The sequence below is a fragment of the Anopheles coluzzii genome, chromosome X (genome assembly GCF_943734685.1).
Source record: "Anopheles coluzzii chromosome X, AcolN3, whole genome shotgun sequence".
NCBI lineage: Eukaryota > Metazoa > Arthropoda > Insecta > Diptera > Culicidae > Anopheles > Anopheles coluzzii.
Window position 1 is genome coordinate 2,399,212 of NC_064669.1, and position 23,736 is coordinate 2,422,947.

General features: G+C 48.5%; 2 protein-coding genes across 10 annotated transcripts in view; one reads left to right on the forward strand and one right to left on the reverse strand.

Annotated features, from left to right (window-relative positions):
- Positions 1-23,736, forward strand: part of LOC120950297 (cadherin-86C) — a 114,004-nt gene that overhangs the window by 37,242 nt on the left and 53,026 nt on the right. For all 9 annotated transcript variants that reach the window (XM_049609560.1, XM_049609420.1, XM_049609447.1 and 6 more), the window contains exon 3: positions 5,495-6,065. In XM_049609560.1, coding sequence (XP_049465517.1) covers positions 5,989-6,065 — 77 coding nt within the window. In that variant the 5' untranslated portion in view covers positions 5,495-5,988. The remainder of the gene's footprint in view (positions 1-5,494; positions 6,066-23,736) is intronic.
- LOC120950353 (uncharacterized) lies at positions 3,824-4,422 on the reverse strand. The gene has a single exon (XM_040368332.2). The coding sequence runs from the start codon at positions 4,319-4,321 to the stop codon at positions 3,974-3,976; it is 348 nt and encodes a 115-aa protein (XP_040224266.2). The 5' UTR covers positions 4,322-4,422; the 3' UTR covers positions 3,824-3,973.

Below are 23,736 nucleotides of genomic sequence, written 5' to 3' on the forward strand. Positions count from 1 at the left end.
AGCTGCCTGCTTATGGCAGCCCCAATCGGGTTGGCTTTTCGCTGCTCCAGGGAATGGGGAATCAGGATCGATAATTCGCGCGTCCTACAAATGGAGGTCGTGGTGTGAGCGTGACGTCACTTCGTTCGAATTTCGTCACTCGAGCGATGTGCGCACTTTCCTGCTAGGGCGAAACTTCAACACCTTCTCGCGGCGGCAAAAAAAAAAAACGCCCTCCCAAGCCTCTCCCACATTGGGGGCGGTCGAAAATTACAACTTTGTAACGTTTCATCAAACCCCGTGCGGCACTGCCTATTACGCGAAACGTGCAGCGTTCCGAGCCACCGTGTACTGTCTCGCCGTTTTGGCGTTTGGCGCTAATAAGATTGAAAACTTTCGGTTTCACTTTCTGCTTCACGGCACCGCCAGCAAGACACAACGACCATCGTCACCGTGGAGGCTGTGGTGGGTTGTTGTTTGATTTCGGCGGTTTGCTCGGTAGTTCGGGGGCACGCGGAGGCCACAGCCACGGCCTACACTTTTAACACAAGATTATTGGAAATTACAGCTGCTGCGGTAGAGATTAGTGTTATCGATACGCAAGCGCCGCGGCGGCGGCACCGTGCGGATGGTACAGCTGCATTTCCAGCCAGCCAGCGTGATCACATCTTTACGTTTTCGGAACAGTTACGTCCACCGGGGGGGGGGGGTTTCTTTTTTGGGAGCGAAATTAACGTGCCCCAAACGATAAATGGTGCTCCGTAACGAGTGTCTTGTAAAGCCGAAATTTGTGAACACTTCCGTGAGATGGCCGGGCGGTGATGGCAAGGGACGGAAGTGTCTTAGGAGCCGTTGAAATTGGGCCGAAACTGTACAGCTTTCTCGCGTGCCTGTCATTTGTTTGTGTGTTTTTTAGATCATTCACGTTGAAAAAGCGGATTATTTACATTGTAAAATAAAGTTAGTTTAGTTGTTCATAGTTCTCGTTTAAAAATTCGTTTGCTCGTATTAAGTTTAGGCAGGATTGAAGAGTTCAATGAGTAATTTGACAATTTTCTCTTTACTTTATATTTGTAACAAAATGACGTCATGGGCCGTGTTTTTATTTTTTTTTTTAATCTCTAAGCGACGAACCTTACATTATTCGAGCTCACACGAACAAACAATTTGTGCAATTGTTGTGTAAAAGTATTAACTAGAAATTAAAAACATACAAAAAGCGACACTTCAAGCATATAGCCTCGAACCTTCAGCTTGGGAGCGGTCTGTTGTGGCCCGCCGGCTTTTGTTTCCCCTTGTTTGCTGCCGACCGCGGCCGGGAAGATGTCGCTGGCCCATGCGAGAACCAGCGGGTAATCGATTTTATGCGTTTACCCTCTTCCCTCCATCCCGCCCTTCCTCACCCTCCTCAGTGTTACCCCGAAAAGGAGCTTCCAGTAAAGCGGTATCTCCTATTCGTTTTCGTTTTTCTGTTGCAAACAAAAATCCAATCTTTGCTCGCCCCCGACAGGGCGCATAAGGGTTCGTAAGGCAGCATTAAAACGCACGGTACGCCCGAACCGCCCGAGCAAAGGGAACAAGGTAACGGGCAGAACACGGCGATCACGACGCGAAAACCAACCTCCCTCCCCCCCCCCCTTTTTTTCCGCATCCGAGGGCCGATGTTCGCTGAATGGGCTGTTTCGTTTAAATATGGTGATGCTGTCCGGGGCCGGTGAGCGAAAATTGCATCCCATCAAGAATGGCATTCGGTGGTGCAAGGCAAACACAAAAACACAAAAGAGATGAGGGACGGGAGGGGGCAAGGGACGGAAGGATGAAGTGTGTTGGCAGCCAGGAAAATGGTCCCTGGCGCGCAGGACAGTCGGGCCCAAGAACGGGACCGGGAACTGCAACAGAACTGCAACACCAGCGAAACTGAAACGGGCGGCAGAGAAACGAACGCCGCCTGTCGGTTGATCTCTGCCCTCTGGCCTCGCTCTTGCACGGGCGCGCTCGTTGCGCAGGGACGCTGTCGGTTTTGTTATTGTTTTTTTTTCTTCTTCTTTTCTTAAAGCATATCAAGATGCACATTCCTGTGTGCAGCACCTTCGAAGGCAGACGAAAGACGAAACCACCCTGCGTCAGACAATCCTTGTCAGAAATGGGGATGGGGGGGGGGGGGGGGTGCGATGGTGACGAGGTGGTGCAGGAGCTGGACGAGCTGGGGTTGAAAAATTAAAACCTTTCCTAGCGTCCAGGCATACTGCTTCGGGACGCATTTATCCCGCACATACACACACACAGACGAGAGCACGGGAAGCTTTCCTGTAAAAAAAAATGCAACTTCCAAACGTTTTATAGCGCGTCACTCGCAAATCTCGACGCCTAGAGATTGATTGCTTTTCTTCGCTGGCCGTTCTTGAGGAAGGCTCGTTTTTTTTTGGCAGTTCCACAAAAACGGCGTGCGGAAAATGGAGAATTTTTTTTGTGGTTCGATGCTCGGATCATTTCGGCGAAACAACGGCCCATTTGTTGGCATCAAATTGTTGACTGCCCTTTTTCGAAACTCTTTCAGTGCGCCCCAAACGATGTTTTTTTCTCTCTCTTTTTGCTTTGTTTGCATCCTCATCCTCAGCGGTTCGGTTTTTCATTCTCTACCTTGTAGTAAAAGTCCTTAGTTTTTGGGAACATTTTACGAGGTGGAAGCTGTTTGGTTCGTTCTTTCTTCGCTCTCAGTAGCTTGGGCATCATGTGCTCCGAAACGGCCTTCACGAGCCGGTTTCGGTGCACGGGCTGCCTCGTCTGCCGTATCCTGTTTGGGGCGTCAAGGCGGAATGGTAATCGTGTGTCTGTTTTATGAGGCACACCCATCAAACCCGTTGGCCCGTCGCGCAAAAAATGCAGCGACGAAAACAAAAAAAAAACAAAAAAGGGCAACCATTTTGCCGACGCAGAAACTAATGCTGGCAGGCGACGCAGTTGCTGCACGAGAGGCTCTTATCGTGGAGTGCAGCAGCGATTTATTATTTTTCATTTTCCTGACCAGCATTATTTATTTATTCAGTTTAGCATTAAGCCATTGGCGCAAAGAAAAAAAAATGTATAACAAAAAAGTTTTTTTTTACTACACTTTCGCATACTGGGGGCTGGTGTACTGTCGGTGTTATATTTGGTGCCATCGATCAACTACCGCCGCATCGGTCAGCATCTGGTAAATAATTACTTTTACGCGGACAGCTTCCCTAGTTGCCAGAGCGAACCTATTTCCATCGCCGGGTGGTTGTTTTGTTTTCGTTTGACAAATGAAGCAAAACAAGTTTTAGTAAAGCGCACGGAAACATTGGAGGTTCTTACCCCGTTTGCTGTTGCAATACCGCCGTGCAGGTAGCGCAGCACAGCAACCGAGCAATGCGACTATGCGACCGTACAATGTACCAGTGCGTTACACAACTGCGATGCACCTCTTGCGCTGTTTCGCATATGTTTCTCTGTGGCATGATACCCAGGGACAAATTGTTGGCGAGGAAAATGAAAGAACAAAATGAATGGAAAAAAACGTGTATGCTTTTTTCCACCAATTTTCTCATGGGATCGCTTTTCCTCTCGTTTTCAGTTTGTACGGACCGCTTGAGGGCGAGGTTTTTTCTTCCTTGCTACCTGTGGCTGTGCGTGTCGTTGAAAGGAGGGTTAAAAATAGAATGCCAAGAACGAAACGGAATTGTGCGAGCGCGGTTTGGTCTTGGAAGGGTATTCGGAGTAAAAATAACGTTTAACAGAATTAAACAAATTCCTAGAAGTTTCTTCCCATCAAGCTGAAATGTTTATGCACACATGCATAAGGGTAAAAAAACTATATCTATAATTTTGTTTGTTTTTTCTCTCTCTCTCTCTCTCAACCAGAACCTCTTTATTTGTAACCAATTATTTGCTTCCATTTTGTGATTTTTTGTTCAACTACCGTACCACAGGAAAAGCCCTTCACCGTCTCCCAGAAACGGTAGCTTCTCCACCCTTACTGCTCCAGGAAGGCCTGATCGATCCGGTCGCACAGCACATCGTGCATCGATTTGCTGCACGAACCGAGCCGATCGCTCGACTGGCACGGTTCCGTGCCCGGGCAGGCGTACATGTACGGCAGCGGCTCGCGCGTTTCCTTGCACTCGCAGAAGTGGCGCGTATCGCACAGGGTGCAGAACCGTTCGCCTTTGAACGTCGCCACCCTGGTGCAGTCGAGATGGCCACAGTACACCTTGTCCCGGTCGACCCACACCTTTTCGGCCGCCGCGTGCGGGACGACGGATTCGAGCAGCAGCAGCGGTAACAGAACCATCGCCAGCAGCAACTCCACACGAATGGCCATGCTGAATAAATGCGAGCTTTTGGGTGGCTTTCGGGGTGCTAAGAGAAAGACACAGGCAGGAGAGAATGAGCGCAGACTAGCTTTGTGGAGCGTTTGCGAGAGTGTTTTTATATAGCGAGGAGCAGTTTCGATTCGTGCTTGTTCGCAGGTAGAATAAACATAATTTGTTTGCATTATTATGAAAGCAACGACAGTTAATATTTGCCGTCAAGCGTTGACTTTTCCCGCACAGCAGTGAGGAAATCGACGATAAGGAACAAATATTTGCTTGCGGTGTATGATACTGGTCACCCGTGAACGCTTTATTACTGCGCACGCTCAGTGGTTTATCTGAATGCGCGCAGTACTGCAACACTCAACAAGCTGAGTTCGAATCTCGTCATTGAAGCTCATGCCAACCATCTTTTCTCATACAACAATTGCAATGAGAATCATTGTTGCAAGAGACAAAACTCATCTAAAATGTTAATTGTAGTAAATAACGGCGTTATCCACTTGTGCTTTGGAAAACATTAACCTCTGGCTCTGGCTTACTTGGAATTCACTACATTGTTGTTTTAAAGTAAACCTTCTTACTCCCTCTCTCATACATCGATTGCGATCACTACAACCCAAACATTGAACCATGGTGTGGAGAGAGGTAAGAGGGGTGGGATGTTATAATACCTACATTGCATCTAGGATCAGTTGTGTTGTACGAGAACCATTCCGTGTCAAAATCTATTTCAAAAGAAAGGCCTTCTCGTGTGTTTCTGCATGTAGCGAAGTGTTTCGTTCCGGCACGTCCAGCGTTGCTGGTGTACGTCAGTTAGTACCAAAAAAAACAGCTCTGTTGTTGCGGGCTAGCAATGTTGTCGCCTTCTCTCGCTGCTCGATTAGCATAAAACATCGCATCGCGACGCTGTGCTTTGGTGTACATGATCGAGGTGAAAACTGGAGCACGAAATTTCCCACTCTGATTTTCTGTGGAACAGCCAGGACAGCACAGTCTAAGATGCATGAGCGCTCTAAAAAAAAAACTGTACCAAAACATTGACTAGGAAGTATCCACCTTTGTCTGTGCACTTGTTGTACACTTGCCAGAATGTTTTGTTCGACTGCCTTGCCTGTAGAAACGGCTTGATCACCTGTTAACATTGACGCCTTTTTCTTTCTTGTTTGCCCTCTTTACAGAACCAATCCGTAAACCCTGTTAGCCCAGGCCAACACGCGACGAGCCCCGCGACAAGCAGCCAAAAGTAGTGAAACAATAAAATCAACCTAAAGGTTCGTCGCTAACCATCGATTGCAATCGTTCATTATTTTTTTTTTCGACTAGTTTCACTTTGTCTGCTAGTGCCTGCTAAAAATGGGTTGAATGTTGGAGCAGGTTTGTGTGTGTGTGTGTTGAAACAAAAAAACATGCGACTCCGTTCGCGGCCGTTCATTCGTCTGTAAAACAAACAAAACACTGGGCAGCAAAGTGTACACAAAGTAATGACTTGAGTGCGCGCGTGTGTGCATGTGTGTTTAAGCGTACAAATTATCAACCAAATCATAAACACTTTTCGATAGTGCAAGCGGCGTGAGTGTCCTTGTAAGTAGTTTGAAAACGTTAAGCAACTTGTTCGTAGAGTAGCGTGAACCGGGAAACGAGTGTGTGAAGAGAAGGAAGGGGAAAACAAACCATGACGGAGCAGCGTCCGCATCGATTAGCCCGCTACGTGCACTGCCGCAGCATCGTACCGAGCAGCATAAACCAAAGGTAAGTGTGGCACTAGGCGTACGAGAAAGTTGGAATTCGATTTGCTTCAGTTTTATAATTCAAAACTCAAAATTCAAAAAATCCGATGCTGGGCAAGGCCTTTACATCCAATAATTTTACATTATTTCCCCCTGTGGTCAAGCTGCAACAATGTAGCGGAGCCAATTTACCTTGTTGAGCTTCCTTTCTTCCCGTTTTTTTTTCGGGACAGGACCGAACTAGGTTTCCGTCCGCGTGCCGAGCCCATTTGTTGCGTCATGAAGGTTTTCCGGCGCTTCATTGTTCGCTTTTGCTTGCTGTCCAGCTCGCACTTTTTTTTGCCCGCGCCTGGGCGCTCGGGTGTTGCGTGCACGCGGCCAGTCCGGCCGTGTCCTGGTGCCTTCAGCAGGTATGCAAAACAGCATTTGTTCCTGTCCTCATTTTGGCACTCCTGGCCGTTATCCTTCCGTGGCGCGTTCGGGGGGGGGGGGGGCGGGGGGGGGATTTTTTTTAATGGCTTCTCGGGCTTTTAGTTCAAGGGAAACTGTGCCGTGTGGCGTGGTCAGCCCGTATGCACTTTCAACCGCTGCGGGTGGGATTTGCATTTTTCTTTCTTAATGGTATTGTGTTTTAGTAAGAGTTGCAACTTTCACTTTCTCTTGCCGCGCCGGCCAGAATGCACGCTCACACAATCCTGGGTAGTGCGCGCGTGTTTTTGTGTGTGTGTGTGTGCTGGAATTCCATTAGGACGAAGGTGCACCCTCACGGAAGCTTTTAAAATTCATTTTGCGAATTTAAAATCCACATCTGATTAACGGTGGCGGCAGAGAAAATATTGCCCACTTCCGGAGAGGGCCCCGCGGGGGGTCGCGTTCGTCGTCTGACGTGTCACGGTTTGGTGCTGGCGGATATTTATGCATATTGCATGCAATGCGAAAATGTGCACCGCTGACCTGCTCCAGTTTTGTGACGGGGGTTAGCGAGTTTTATTGTTGTTTTTTTGTTTTGTTTTTGAAAAGCATTATTACCTCATCGGGACGAGGTCGGGACTGCATTTATAAACCGATTGACCGAGAGGGGCATAACAAAACCCAGAAGCTTTGTTTTTGTGGTCCTGAAGTGATCCTTCAGCGCGGCTCCCTGTCCTGTGCATCACGAATGCTCACTTGTAACTAATTTCGATGCTTTTTGTTTCTGATTGTTTATTGCATTACATCGCAATAGTTAGAATAATAACTCCGGCCGATTTTGTTTTGCCACGTAAACGTGTTTCCTTTGCCCATGGAATGGAAAGCATCCCGAACCGGTACAACCCTATTAAGCCCTTGTTTTGCTTCTCGTTTTAGCAGTTCCAATCGGTGCAATTATCGAACCCGGGAGGGAGGGGGAGAGCTGGCTAGGAAGCAAAAAAAAAAGGGCAATAATGTTCTTCAACTCGCGAGCGATAATGATTGCACTTATGCTTGAACTCTTCTCACTTAGCATCTCCGTTCACCATCGAGCTGCTCGGCCGTTTTGTGCTACGGGCAGCCCAGCAGACACACCTTTGGAATTGGTCAAAATGTGTACGTCGTGTTGGGCCGTTTCATTTCACTCTCCTGCTCGGGAATGGATTCCGTATCAACCGGTGTTCGGAGCGTTTTGTTTTATTTTTTTAAATTACAGCACGCCGAAGGAAGTGGAAGCTGAACGCAGCACGCGGTATAATGTGCGTGTCACTGACCCTTTCAAGTGGGGCCTGATCTTGAGCGTAATAGTTTCTGGACGGCGGTCTCTGTCAGCGACTGCTGAGGCCGTCGTTGGACGGCTCGTTTTGGCAAATGCGGCCTGTGGCGTAATGGTTTGGGTGCTCTGTTGCCCACCAGGGGCTGAGATCTCAGCAAGAATGCACAGCTTTGTTTGGAGTAAGCTCTTAGCGAGAATTGATACCTCAAGACTCATGGGACGTTCAGAGCCTTCCCAATAATTTGAGCCTTTTGACGCCTTTTTAGTACAATAAAAGGTTTCAGAGCATTACTGATCATTAATTCGAAGAAGAACGTATGATCTAGTAAGAATCTACAGAATAGATAATGTCTGGAAGTGATGTTGGGTTTGAATGCTCGTGTAATTGAACAATTCTTTATTTATCAATCATGTTATATGTATAACTCAGACTTTAGTATTACTGTTCTTACTGAATTCAAGTCTTTAAGATCTCGTGGGCGCCTGAGAGTTATCAGTTCTTACTGAGCTCAAATCTCAAAGATCCCGTTGCGGCCTGAGAGTTATGGAAGACATCTAAGAGGAGACAGCACAATCACTCTGAAACTACTCGTAGGCGAGATATAAAATATTCGAGATGCATTGAGTCGTTGATGCTACATTTTGGATACCACAAATAAAATTTCAGAACTCGATTAGGTCCTCATATTTACATGTTATTTCATATATCTCATATGCTGAGCAACTTAATGCTTTCGGGCGTGCTTCAAACAACAGTACGTGGACGTCTAACGGACACTTGAAATGTGACGACTCATCGGTCCATTTGGTATCCGCTTCGCACACAGACAGACAGACAGACACACACACACACACATATACAAACTCGCCAACATACTAATCTGATTGATTTTACTGGCTGGCAGGCAGCGCGGAACATTTTACCGAACGATGTTGGTACGGTCTTCCCGCAGCCCGCGCAAATGATGGTTCTGGGCCAGCGGTAACGGCAACGCACCGCGCGTGTACTGCAAAGGGATGATTAGGAGGAACTCCTAGTGCTTTGGCTATCCACTCTCCCGAGAGCGCCATGTTGGGGCCATCGATTGCTATTACGCTGTGTTTTTGCTTCGTTTTCCTCCGAAAAATGCACACACACACACACATAGAGTGCTGGGGAGACATGGTCAGGGAAACGTTACCCATCGCATCCCACCCCACAATGCCTCGGCTGATGATGATTATGAGCTGTAGTTGCTTTCCTTTCCTCGCTTTCCAACCCTTTCCAGCCGTCGTGTGAGGGCCCGGATCTTGCAAGGTCACCATTAACCTCTTCGTCGTGCAGCAGCCTTTATGTTTTGGGTCGGTTTTTTACACACGTCGTCCCTTCCAGCGCGTCGTTTATTTTCTTCTTCTGCTACTCCAGCTCGCGGTGGATGCAATTTTCCTGTGGCTTGCCTTGTCCGGCGTACATTATGAGCGCGAACACATACACACACACACAGCATCCACTGCCACCGTCAAGCAGCCTCTTGCAGCGCAGAAAGAGAAGAGGTCTTCTGCTGGGTTCTACGTGCCCGGATTGTGCCTCCGGGTCGAACCAATTTGGGCTCTTGCCGCTTCGTTCGAGGGAGTCCATTTGTAGACCGCATATTGATAGGAACATGGGTGGTAGCATCCTTTGAGCCGGGTGTGTGTGTGTGTGTGTGTGTGCACGCGAGTTCTGGCCTGTGGTCTGTGGAATGTTAAAAGCATAGGGCGGGTGGGCGCGCGCGCGCGCACGGCCGCTCAAAATGGAAGCAGCCTAACGGGATCGGGTCGTTTAGAATGGGGAAGGGAAAATTGGCCCATTTCGCGCATCGCTGGAAGATGAGTTGGTGGATTTTTCGTTGGTTTGGGCGCCCGCGGGGGTTACGTGCAATATTGAAGCGGGCAATGTGAGTGAGAAAACGCGGATGGTTGGATAGAGGGCTGCATGGTTAAGGTGGTAATTTGTACCAACCAGCACAGCAATCACACGAGATGCGAGAAAGGTTTGCAAGATTTGCTACAAAACGTAAACAGGGAAGCAATTGCACGTTAATACTGCTTTTAACATAGTTTACGGTACGCTCTTTCCCCTTTATTTAGAAACAAATTAATTAAAGTTCTTTGAAGTGTCTCATATACTCATATACCTGCTGCTTTACAGTGCTTTCAGAGCTTTCATAAGCATTGCAGCTTCATTCCGAGCCAAGAGGTGCCTCAAGATGGCTGAAAAATCCCACGCAGTTTCACATAGCCTACACTTTCATAATGAACACAAACAGCAAAGGCTTATTTTACTCCTTAAACATGCTTAAACGCAGTCAAAACTCCTTACCAGCCGGCACATTTTCGAGACGTGCAACAAAACACCGAGACGAAACAATGATGCTCAAGGCCGTTCCAGATGCCATTCCCACAGATAACGCGCAGATGGTCGCACAGCACTTGCCCATCCTTTACCCTTTTTGCACGATATCGCGTGTGCCTTACTGTGCGCCCGTGAAGGACGACCGGCCGAGAAGAGCGTCACTGGTGGGAACCAGTCTGAAAAATTCCGAAACGAAACGCTACAGTAAAGATAAGTGCAACGAAAGCCGCGAAAGTTTGGCTCAGTGCGGTAATTTGTGTGTGTGTGTGTGTGTGTGTGTGTGTGTGTGTGTGTGTGTGTGTGTGTGTGTGTGTATGTGCGCTCTCGCGTCTTTGTAGCTGCCTCTTTGCCGGTGTACCTCACTGACACTGAAGATGTCGCGCGTCGGGCGGCTCCGTCCTTCTGGTACCCGAAACGAGGCCACGCTGTTCGGGAAAACTGGTTTACTGGTCGCTTTTTTCAGTGGTTGTGTTGCGACGGCTCGTCGTTTTCCTTCGAGGCAGACGGGTTCGTTCCGTATAAGGACTGGAACGAACTCACAATTCGGTCCCGGGCAGCGAAGGATCCTGTTTCGGGGTCAGGCTTTTCGCCCAGCGGGACAGATATGTTGGTTCTTTCATTCTTTTTTTGTAATGGTAGCAGCGTAAGTCTCTTCTTGCTCCGCATATTGAATAATTTCCACGCACTGAAAGAAGCCCGGGTGAGGGTGAAGGGGGAATTAAATGATACAAAAACGAATTCCCAATGCTAGAACGCGCACGTACGGCGACGATCTTGCCGTGAGCCGAGGACACGTTCCAGGTTAGGGTAGGTCCACCAAACCGACCAAAATTGGACATACCGATCGTTGCGTTGCGCAACCGAGCCCGCGAGTCGATTTACGGAAATGGGGTCAGTCTTCCTTGCCCGCCGGAATCCACGAGCCTAACGGGATGTGCGCATTTGCCATCGGCCCTTTGTTAGGGTTGGCTTGGAACAGCATAATGCGGCAGGGAAACTGTGCACATCGTAATGCAAAGTTGATGCCTATGGTTCTATGCCGGCACGTCTACGCCTAAGGAAATGTTTTACATCTTGCTATTTTGTTCCTTTTCGCTTGGTTCTTGTTATTTATACTGAGGCTTGCAGTTTTAAACGACAATATGGTCTGATAGTGCCGACATTTGATGTCTCTTTGACAGTTAAGATCATGCAGAGAAATAAGGGTTGAAAAAGACATTGAAGTTAACGTACATTAAGCACTTTGCAAGTGCTGATATATCCCGAGTCATGAAGATATCTATATCTTTGACAAGTTTCATCGGAATTGAGTATTGAGAGTTATAGTGGACCATTCAGGACATTCAGATTCAGATCTCAAATCGGAATCATGTTCAGAAATCAGGTATTACAGGTTCATTCAAGAAAACTGAAGACCTGAAGATGTAACTTTCAGAACGAAGTAGTCGATGTAGCAGTAGGTTCTTGTTTTGTTTCAAGTTCTACTACTCATATTGAGAACTAATAATCATCTGGCTAAATATTAGGCTCAATGAATAAGGGATGGTCTTTGAATGTGTACTGAAGAACTTCAACTGTGATGACATTTCATCCAATCTGCTGTTTGTACAGGAATTTCCACCAACACGAGTAACAATGGAAAAGTAATCCAGTTGATGTCCCGATGGAATACAAAAACAACAAAAACATAGCCAGCACAGTTCCAGCCGGTGGACTTAACCCACATTCGCGCTCCATTCCGGCATGCCAGGGCATGTACGTCATCGATATTTATGCCTTCCTGCGTGTGCCCTGTTTGATTGATTGCCCTCGATGCGATTACGACAGACAGAGGGTGTGAGCTCGACGACGACGGCGACGACGACCCACGAAAATGGGTCAGCCCAAGGATGCACGGCTTGTGGTTGAGGTAGTCTTCCTGTCCCGTGGCACAATCGCTTTGGTGCTTTACGGACCAAAATCAATACTTCATTCTGTGCCTCTTCCCTAGCATTAGCGAACGAGGGGTGAGGTCACTATGAATTACCGTCTTCTATAGCGGCCCGTTGCACGCTTGACCGAAACTTGCGGTGTGGTGGTGCAACGACACGCCACTGCTTCCTGTTGCAAAATATGTTGTTGCGACGTTATCCTTCGCTGGCACGTTTCGGGGTGGGCGGTGTTCAAATGCATAAATAATATCTCACCCCGCTTGCAATCGCGCTGTACGCCTTAGCTGTACGCCAGTATAGCTAGGTTTTTGGGTCAGTGTTTGGAGGCGCAAATGACCCTTTGAAGTTTTGATGTGAAGCGCTTCCCGATCCGGTTCGAAGGACCGAAATTTGGGTCAAATATGGCAGTTTTGATGCAACGAGTTCGTTCTCAGTGTTGCTCTTTTTTGTACATTGAGTAATTTTCTTTGCTTACTCGAGTGAAGTACTGTGCACTTTGCTTGTGGACTGCTTGTCTTCTGGCTTCTCGAAGGCATGACCAACCATCTTTCGCACCGAAACGGAGCACATTATCGAAGCGCGATATTTGACGTACTGCCGGCACGGTTCTAACCACCCATCACTATCACTCCGGGCCATGGGCTGCCCATCCAATGGTCCACAAATCTAATGAGGTAGTGAGGTACAGAACAAGCATCAGGGCGAACGCATCCTACACACATGAGCTGGAGGCAATCCCCATGAATATGCACATTCGTGGGCAAAGAAAGCCAAACCACAAGCCCTCGACGACGTGGCTTGGCCTGAAACAGGAGGGTTTGAAAATCTAACAAACGAGTATGTGCGGAGGCAATTGCATCGCAATGCACCGACATAGACCCACAGACACAACAGGGGAAGGACACAAGAAACTGTCTAACCTCTGGCCACGGCTGGGAAACGCTACGACTGCAAGGTTCGCCGTTTGCACAGTTTCCCTTGATTTCAAAAGCCACTACTGGCATAATGAGTCCCGGGAGAATGTGCACATATTTTACAGACCGTGAGTGGCTCTCGTGTGTGAGTGTGTGTATGCTGCAGTTGTAATGTGCCTGGAAAGTTCATCAGCTCATTTTGACGAGCGTTTGTGACAAGGCAAAGGGGAGAACGGAACAAAAAAGGGAATACAACGAGCCGTACAGCGACGAACGCCAATTCCGCTTCGCTCGTTTTCCCCCGTCTCTCTATGGGGGTATGGTATGGGCTGCGGTGATGGTGGAGCGGTGGTGCGCATACACAAATGCTTTCTTTCTTCCCTATTCTTCCTTTAACCGCCTGCCAGGAAGATCGAAAACACAATGTAATGTCGAGAATCGAGGTTCCCGCGGAGATGAATGCATTTGTATGCAATTTTCGTTCTGTCTTGGCGATGTGCAACAATTGCAAGACTACACACACACCGTTCGGATTACTATGGGCAGCTTTGCATCCCGGCAGCGTGGCAGCACTTCTTTCTTCCCCCACTGTTCTTCACTACAGCCCCTCCAGCTCCAGCATCGAAACTATTCTTCGAATGCTTGCGCTTTAACGCTTTTCGTTCCTCGCGTGTGTCCCCTGAAGCGTTTGCTGTTGCCCGTACACTCTTGAAGAAGGGTGGTAGTTTGGAGAATTATGACCACTTTTCTTCCTGCCATCCTTCATTGGGTGGCAAAAGGGATGGGGAATGGGGGGGACCAAGCTGCTTTCCCCACAATTCTATCGCTTCTCACCGCGGGACCGTGAGCAAACAGGCAGGGGCAAGCGACAGGAAGACATTCTTTAGGTTAATGTGCTTGTCACTCGGCATTAGCACACAAAAATTGATCTGTGGTTGTATTGCAGTTGCTGTTCTGTCCTCCTCCAGTAAAGTACAGTTTGTTGCAATTTAGTTCCTATTTCCTTTGCCAGGTACGTGGCGAATTCGTGCCCGATGTAACAGGAAATTTGGCCCTGTTGTGTATCGTTTCGCCAAGGAGTAAGGGCTGTTTCGGGGCTTTTTTAGAAAAAAAAAAAACAACAACTCCCAAGTGCCAAGCCGCGGTTTGGGGCGGGAGGCTCCCGTACCTCCAGCAGCTCTCGCATCCATCTTCCGTTTGCGAGCGAGCGAGCGAGCCTGAGGGCACTGCCTGGACTTACTTTGCATAATACACTTTATGCTTGTTCGTGCTCCCGGTGCGATGCGGCAAACATTCTAAACGCCTACACGCCTTGGCTGCCCACCGCTGCTCTGCCGTAAAAGTTTGAGCAGAACGCCACGCTTGGAAGTAATGCACCCTGTTCGAGCCATCATTATTATCCATCGCCGGACTGCGCTAGAGAGGTAACGGATCATTATTGCTCTCCGCTGCCACGATTTTCCTTCTGCTGCTTTTTTGTAAGAATATGTAGATATTCGCGAAAAAACACGAGAATGATTATTTTGAAGAGGTTTAAGCACCAAATGAGCCAAAAATTGAGCTATGGTGGAAAATCTCAGAGGAGATGTTTTTTTTTTTTAATAGTTTTTTGCTTCGTTAGGGCTATTTTGTCTTAATTTGATAGCCTATGCATTGGAGATAAACGAGTCAAATGGAAGAAAAATAATAAAGTATTGTAAATTAGTTAGTTATTAACACAGGATTTAGTTATATCATGAGACAAAATTGAGGTTCAATTGGTGATATTAATGTTCCATCTTGTGTTTGCTTGAAATTATGTAAAATAATAAATAAATATGTAAGATTGGTAACATTTATGTGTGTTTAATCTGTTTAAAGCTTTTTAAACGGGCTAAAAATGTTCTAAGCAGGGCAAACGAGTAAAAACGTTTCTAGTAAGAAAATTAGTAGTCACATCCAGTGTAATTGGAAAAGCTTTTCACTAAAAATAAAACGTTTCTTGTAAGAAAATTAGTTGTCACATCCAGTGTAATTGGAAAAGCTTTTCAGTAAAAATAAAACAAAATGTTCTATACAGGGCAAACGAGTAAAAACGTTTCTAGTAAGAAAATTAGTAGTCACATCCAGTGTAATTGGAAAAGCTTTTCACTAAAAATAAACATTTTTTGACGCATTTGTTTTTTTTTGTTGTTGTTGCAAAGCCCATCCGACGTTATGCAATACCAATAAGTCTCGCCGCCGCATCCTGAGCCCCCGCCCTCCCCGTGGGGTGCTCGAATGGCCGCTCCGTTTCGTCTCGCTTTAATTTAATCCGTCTGGAAGCTGGAAGCGCTTGAAGCGCCCCGCAGGCCACGCCGAGTGGCGAGGGCCGAGTGAAATTAATTCCCCAGCAAACACACGGACACGCACACCCAACGGTTGTCTGGCGGAGAGCAGGGGGTAGGGGTGGTTCATGCATATGAATTCGATTTTCGAAGAACGAACGTACGTGGTTTGTCGTTCGCCGGTGGTGGTATTTTTGCGTACCGCCTAGGGGGGGGGTGTGGGCCGGGCGGGAAAAGTTCACCAGAAGTCTTCACAGTGAGGGAGAAGGGGAGGGGGTGGGGGTTTGCTGGGTGCATAATTTATGCCCGCGGACACATAACGTATCGCCCATTGCCCGACCGCCCTGCCATGTGTGTGCTGAGGAGTTTTTTTCTTATTTTTAGATTGGGGAGAGAGAGAGAGAGGAGATGTATGTATAAAATAGAAGAAACTAGGGGAGCAAAAGGGTAAAGGTCTTCTTTGCCCGCTCTACATAGCACTCCCTCTCGCTCTCCCTATCGGCGTGTATTTATTGGTACTGGAAAACTCGAAAGAGGAAATGATGGAGGTCGATGTACTAACGTTTATCGTACGTCTCTCGGCATTAGGTAGCCGAGACTCGCTTGCCTTTCTTCGCGGGCGGGAAGGTGCGATTATCGGTTTCGGAAAACCCGATTCTTGACGGTGATTAGCGAAAAATAGAACCGAACGACATTTACCAGCGCTCCCCGGCGGACCATTCTGCACACAAAGGAGCCGGGTGCTCTCGGGTGGCCTGTGTCTGGGTGTGGTGCGGACCGTTGGGATCATTTTCTTTTCGACAGTCTCCATGATTATGTCACTGTCCTTCAGCTGGTCACGGTAGAACTTTTTTTACTATTTTGATGATTAAAAATGCTTGAGAAATAGTTTTAGTAAGCAGTTAATCATTCAAAAAGCAATAAATGGATACAAGTCGTCAAAGTTTCATGTACTGTTGTTGAGAAAATAAACGAAACAGTTATTTTAACAACCAAAATCAAATATAAATTCATGAATCATACAATTAAGAAGAAATAACCACTCAACAACAGCACAACACACCAGCCGTACAACTTTGTAATAGCAAACATCACTCAACTCTCAACACCGCTTTACTCCCCGCTCCACACACACACACACACATCATCATCGACACCCTCCAACTCCACCCTCGGGCGAAAGGGTGTGTGACACTGCCAGGGATAGACACACAAAAAAAAACATGCAGCAAAACCTAAACCAAACAAAACGGGGAGGGCGCAAAAGATGCGAATTGCAAGATTAGAAAAGCGGGCTTGCATTTGGCAAAAAGGAAACTGCAACACAAACAGAAGGTGGAGAAGGCTGGGAGTGAGGGGCTGGTTTGTGGTTGGAATAGAAACAGCCGCAGCAGCAGCAGCAGCAGCAGCAACATCAACCATGCGCCCGTCACGATGGCGTGCAGCTGCGGCGGTCCAGTTCTGCCCGGCTATCTTCGCGGGCGCGTCTTGGGGGTGGGGAGCCTCGCGGTTGCGGGGATCCGTGTGCCTTTCCCTTGCTGGGAGGGTGTTTTGCCGTTTGCCGATGCCGTTGCCGATATCGGCCGACCGGCCATGCGCGGTTGGGGCCGCGTTTGCTTCGCGTGTACGTGTGAGCATTCGAGAGTCCCTGCCTGTTGCAGCGTACGGTGGCGGTGTGAGTTATTGCGCCCAAAGAGCCACCAGGGGGGGGTGCGGTAGTGCCACCGGCAAGCGAAGGGAGCAATAGTAAGCAGCGCAATCATCACACCGCCCCAAACGTGGATTTGATTAGCGATGTAAGTGGTGTTTTTACTACTGAAAATAGGATTTTTGTCGATGTTTTATGTAAAAAAGATGCCCAACAAGATGATCCTTACTGGCTGCCCTTGGGAGAAGAAAAGCATGCACAAATACACACACACACACAGCTTGTGGTGATCGCATTTCGCATTCACTACTGGATTTGTGGAACTGTCTGTATGGTCTGTGTCCCCCCCCCCCCCTCCGCTTCCCACGAAAAGGGAAAGGTTGGCTGGTTGACTTCTAACATTTAAAGCGAACCGAAAGCAAAACAAAATACGCTCACACATACCCACAAAAAAACGTGTACGAACACCCCAAAAAGCAAAAACTGTACCAACTGCACAATGGTACACTGCACCGCGTGCAGCGTGCCCCACCCCAAAACACCGGACCCGAACTGGTCGGGGAGGAAGGGAGGCCATGCTTCCAAACGGGGTGTGCATTTATTTGCGCCCCAACGAGTCCAGTCCGCTCACCTGGTTTTCTCCTGGTTTTCGGTTTCGGCAAAACCATTGCCACCCTGTTCGCTTTCCCCGCTGCCCAATGCGATACATGTTTTTTTTTTTTTTTTTTTTTTTGAGGCAAGATGTGTTGTCGTTTGAGCATTAGAGGATAAGAGTAGGGAGCTTTTGTCGCTCACAAGCAATCGTGTTTGGAGAATTTGGTTTTTTTTTTAGCATAGAAATTTGCAAGTTTTAGGATTTTGCGTTGCAATGTTTAACGACCCGCAAACATACAGGGGTTTCCAGGGGTTCTCATAGTTGTGGGACACTTCCATGACTCTTTCCTATGGGAAGTGAACTTCATATGTTGGAAATTGGCACCCTTGTTGGACGGGCTCCTTGTAAATTCCTATTGGATTTGTCCAACAAGGGTGCTATAGAGTCCAATTCCCAATCACGTTAAGTTCATTTCACGTAAGAAAGAGTCAATAAAGTGTCCCAAAGCTATGCGAACACCTGGGAAACCCTGTAATGGCCAACAGCGTTCTATCATGATGCTTTTGGTTTGATACATTTAAATAAAAATGATAAAAGCAATCGAGTCTAGCATGCGCTGAAAGCAATATTTGATTACAATATTTCAAAACCGCGTTTTTAATGCCTACCAATGGAATGCAAATCCGCTCGCTGCTAATGTTTGCTAAACGGTCTGGTTTTACTGCCGTGTGGCGAAAACAGTTTTATAAAGCAAATAACATAACCGTCATTTTAACTCGCCTGACAATTTACAATCCCCTCTTTCGCATTACGCCTTGATACGCGCCTGCATAAGTTCGGAGCGCCTGTTAATAATCGGAATCTCCGTTAATGCCTTGCCGGGGCGGCGGGAAGGCTGTGGAAGGTTAGCGCAACTGGCCATAAAAGTTTAATGGCACCACTATCTTGATGTGGACTGCATTCAGCGTGCACTGGGGGGGGGGGGGGGGGGGGGGGAGGAACGCGTTTGCCGCGTAACTTCCGGTCGCAGCGCATTCGAGTTGAAGGGGTGGAAACAACACCCCAGCCTATCATTCGCGCATGATTACGGCATTTCGGTGCAGCTTCCAGGCCGAACGGTGAATCCCGTACCAATCGGCACCGTGTCGTACATTTGGTTTGGATTTATAATTTTATAGCACAGAGAGCGCAAATAAGCCTTTTTTCCACTACATTTAATTGCAGGCAGTGGGTCTGCCGCATCCACCCAATAAACGGTGGACACTGCAAGAGATTAGTGCACCAAATGAAGGTGTCAAATGAAAGTGACACGCCCGATCGGTTTGCTTCTTCGCAGCTCGATCAGCTGCCGGTTCACGAAAACTTCAAGTGAAACCGATACTGTTTGGCTATTACCGGGCGAAAATGGGCAGCCATAGACGTGCAGCTGCACCTCCCAGCGCTAGTGGCAAGATGAAATTAATGTAAGCTGGTCTAGTGAAGCAACAGTACATTAAAAACAAAAAAACCACCACACACACGAACATCATACACAGCAGATAAGATAAACAGTCTGTCTAGGAAAAACTGTTGCCGCTGCTTTTGGCAGGCATAGGGCAAAGGGGGGGGGGGGGCAGATATTGCAACCGGTCCCAGCCAACATACGCCCTTAGCAGGACCGGCGAAAGGGAGGACGCAAAACTCATTTTATTTGTCATAAGACGCGAGCGCGCGCGCGCGCGCCCGTTCACTCGCTCGCTTGCGTACCGTGTTCGTTTCCGCGTATCCGCACGGCGTCCTTTCCCGGCCGGGCCAGTACGATTGGCCAGTGCGCCCGGGCAATGACCAAACAGCGTTTAGTATGCAGCGCAGCGTTGCTGTATGTGGCAAGCATGCCTGCACGCAATAGCCGCCGAGTGCCGATCACCGTCGGTCCATCAAGGCGAGGTCCGACGATCGATTTTGCCCTGGGTTCGGGGGATTTTTATTTCACTCCCGGGAAAAAAGGTGTGTAAGGCTTGAAACTTTATCATCGCTCCGTACGTTAAGCGGCACGTAAAGCCATATTTCGCACGCCAAGCTTGCGATCCTGTTTTTTTTTAGCCTACAAACGGTTTCGGCGGCTGTCGATCGATCCCTTTTTCCGCGTATCCACCGTCATCCTCTTATGTGGATATAGGTGCGTGTGTTTGTGTGGAGGGGGTGCTATATGATCTCACGACGTATGATGCTGTCAACCAGTCCGAGAAAGTTCAACAGCGCAAATACTGAGTTCGTGGGGTTCGTCGCCTGTGGAGCGCTCGAGTCTTTCGCTCGCATGCGCGTCCTACAGTCGGGCAGAGAGTGTCAATTTAATATGGCACAAATTTATTTTGCCTTACCGTACCGTACTCCCCCGCTCCCTCTATTCTCTCCCTTCCCCTACTCACGGGGAAGTGTTTTATTTTTCAGTTCATTCCTCAGCCTCCCCCTCAATGCAATCAATATTCGCGGCTGGAGCTCGACCCCCGACTTGTGGCCGCGGGAGAGCTGGTCGGGCTGGAAGTGGCAGTGGGCAGGGTATCACTGGCACGGGACAGTACGACCGGTCCCCGTGGTTTGACATCGGCCAACAAATCAGCATTACACGGTTGGCGTTCTTTGCAGGATTGTTTTTCACGTCGCGACCGAAATGCGAACGATGGGGGGGGGGGGGGGGGGGGAGGGAGGCAGCAAAAGCAAAGGAAAAAAAAGGAATCTCCCTTTCTCCGCCCGGTTGGCGCTGTACGGCGGAACGGGCGTGGTGCACGTAATCCCTTGCTCTGCTGTTTCTGTTTGTGTGGGTGGCGTGTGAGGGACACACCCCGTCTGGCTGACGGGGGGGAAGGGGTGGAAGGTTGGAGGTGGCACAAAATTCACTTTCACTTTCGTGAATCCTTTCCCGGTTGGCTCGTAGCTGTTTTCTTTTGCTCTCCCAGCGTGGTATTCTGGTCGGGCATTCCTTCCTGTCTGTCTCGTGTGGGTGGGAAGGGGGGAGTGAAGCTGTTGTTGGAGGTGGAGGTTTTTGAAGATACTCCTGTTTTGCCGGCCCGCTTTCCGTGATTGGTGGTGATGTGGTAGTGAAGGGTACGCTGTGGTACGAACTGCATGCGGTGAGGCATCTTGACCGTCCGAACAAGAGGATCGTGTTCGAACGGTGTACGAGTGCGACGGTCACGATTCATGAGTTTTTTTTCGGTTTTTTTACGAGGAGAAACACTTAATGGACTCTCAAAAGCAGAGGATGTAATGGTTCGGCCATGCTTTAAAGCTAGACAACACACAACTCAAAAACAGAAGTTAATCTTTACATAATACGATGAAAACTGATCGCTTGAAGCACTTTGGTCCTTCGAACCGGATTTTTTGGGTAGTGTGGACTATTCTTGCAAGAACTGCACATTTCTAATGAAAGAAAGTGCAGCAAATTTGTCATACAACTGAAAATTTGCGTTCCTGTAACGAAAAGAGACGTAATTGTTTACGTAAAATGCCTGTGAACGTTCGCTCGGTCTCGGCTCGCAGATGAAGATGTGCCCAGTAAGGTGAACGCACCCGGGGCCCCGTTTTCGAAAGTCGATCGACAGGGGGAAGCCGAACCCGAAACCCCCGACCCCGACCCTTGCTAGGGGCAAAAATTTGCATCCAGATCACGATCACGAGCCGGTTCGTCGGTGCTGTCGTTCGTCATCAATCAAAAAGACGAAGGGAAGGGAGCAAGGCAACCAAAAGTAAAACCCCCCACACACACACACACTGCACGAGCCGGCCGAGCGTTTTGCGTCGGCGGGAGATGTTCGCACCGGCGAATGCAGCTGTGCGTCCAGCGAAACGGGGCGCAGTGTAGCTGCTTTCGAAGTGAAATAAAAACGCGACTGTTATTCTCCCCCTTTTTCCTCCCACCAGCCTGGAAAGTACGACCCGACACAAATGGCTGCAGCGCGTCCTAAAGATCGATCTTGTTGAAATTAATCGTCGATGGGGGTAGGGGTGCAAACTAAAAGCAATACAACAGGCGTTGGATTGAAACAAATCGATCGAGCATTGCACATCTGGGACTGAAAGTGGCAAGCGCGCGGTTGATAGAAATTAATTCGTCACTCTGCGGCCCACGCCAAATTATCTCATCATGCACTGGGGGAGCGCGCGCGCGCACTGTTTTCCCCTATGTTTCTCCTGCTCGTCGGTGATGCGTTCCTTCGGCGTCGTCACCAGAGGGTGAAGGGCGTCATCGAAATAAATTCAAAGCACGAAGGGAAAGTGATTTTCGTTGCTGAGTTACCGTGCCGCAGCTCCGCTGCAACTAGCGACAGCGAATCGGAAGAAGACGGGCGCACGACCGAGTATCCTGTGCCGAAACGCCCCTCGGCGGCTCCGCAGCAGCAGCAACCAGCCAGGGAGTTGTGTTATGCTTCGTACACGTCCGAAAAAAATGTTTCCCACAGTACCGTGAGTACATCAACCTTGCCATCCGCTGCCTTTCGTGTTTCGGCAGTTTGGTGGCTTCGAGACGTAATGTATCCTTTGCCCCTGTTGGCTGTTGGTCCCACGCAAACCTTCGCAGAGTGCTTTGGGGATCGCTCTGCGGCCAGGTGACATCGATCCGGTGACCTCTTCCGCCTTTTTCCCAGCTGTTCTGGAATTGGCTCGAAAGAACTGCTGCTTCCATGTCGTAACATAATATGTTCATTTCTAAAGACAGCATTTTTAAGGTACAGCAAATGATTACAAAAACCGCACAATATCGCTCGCATCCTGGTCACGGCACCAGAAATGCAAAAGATCGTGCAATGGAATGCTGCTCTCGAGGTATTATTTCGTGCTAAGTATGGGTGCGTATGAGCCGGTCTCGTAGTACAGTCGTCAACTCGTACGACTTAACAACATGCCCGTCATGGGTTCGATCCCCAAATAGACCGTGCCGCCATACGTAGGATTGACTATCCTGCTATGGGGGGAAATCAATTAGTCACTGAAAGCCAAAGCCCACTAGTGGTACAGGCAGGCCTTGACCGACAACGGTTGTTGAGCCAAAGAAGAAGAAGAAGATGGGTGCGTATTTGAGTGTGTGTGTGAGTGTTGTCTAATTACTTTCTAGCCTAAGACGCGTTTTGAGCATCGCCAATAAGAATCATTCACTAGAAATCGTCAAGAACGTGTATCTCACCCAGCTCGCAACCCCACAACGTGAGCTTAATCGGGCAGGTAAAAAAAACAACCATTCCGAAACTCTTTCTCACTCTCACCCGCTCTCTCCTCGCCCGGGTGCATCCAGTTTTGTCGTGTTAGCCTTGAAAATGTGGCGCAAAAAGGAGGCGCAAACCATATACGAAAAGAAACTGGAACTTCGGGCCCAGTGCCAAATTTGGAGCGATGCGAGCCGAAATAAACATAAAAAAACCGGTCGCCCCGAAGGAAGGTCGCCCGGACGCATCGGTCATCGAGTGTGCATTTTGGTTTTGGTCCGCTTACAGCCACATCCTCATGACTTTTTCTTCGGTTTTTTGGGGAAGAATTGATTCGCTTTGCCAAATGCAAAAGTGATGCTAAACTTTGGAGCTGTAAAATGATTGCAGAAATTCAGAAATTTTTCAGGAATTTTATTTTCACTGATAAAACGATTAACGTGCAATCATAATTGTTGTAAATCCCCATGACGGTCCAGCTCATAAATTTTCTCTGTTTGAAACGAGCCAATCATCTGCACCGCATCCGGCATGTGGGCTATAAATCAAACCCCTATCACTAATAAGCGGCACCCCGTAGTGAGCAAACCGCTCGCCAATCCTCCACGCCGCTCGCAGCCGTCTGGAAATGTCACCGACGCTAAGCCGACCCTGGTGCACTGGGTACCCATTTCGAATCTTTATTACACGAAGCGTATTAATTTGGCCGAGGCGTGGAGGTGCGTAAAGGTGTGCGCATACATTTTCTGGCTTCTTGACACTCGCTCACACATACACATGCTCGCACCACGTCAGCCCGTGTGTGGTGTCGAAGGTGAGGAGAAATGTGGTCTAATCTGGTGTCGTTCGGTCGCGGCGTATCGGGTTGCGCAGCCGGCAGGCGGTAAAGGACACGCGGGCACGCGGGCACGCGGCCACCTAATCCGTCTCGGAATGTGGCTAATCACCGCAGCCGGTAGTGGAGGAAAGGGGAGGCAAACAACGGGGAAAGGGGAAACGTGTGTATGTAGGTACAA

Bases quoted from the DNA above. Each gene is read 5' to 3' on its own strand.
- LOC120950353 (XM_040368332.2), bottom strand. From the start codon at position 4,321: ATGGCCATTCGTGTGGAGTTGCTGCTGGCGATGGTTCTGTTACCGCTG.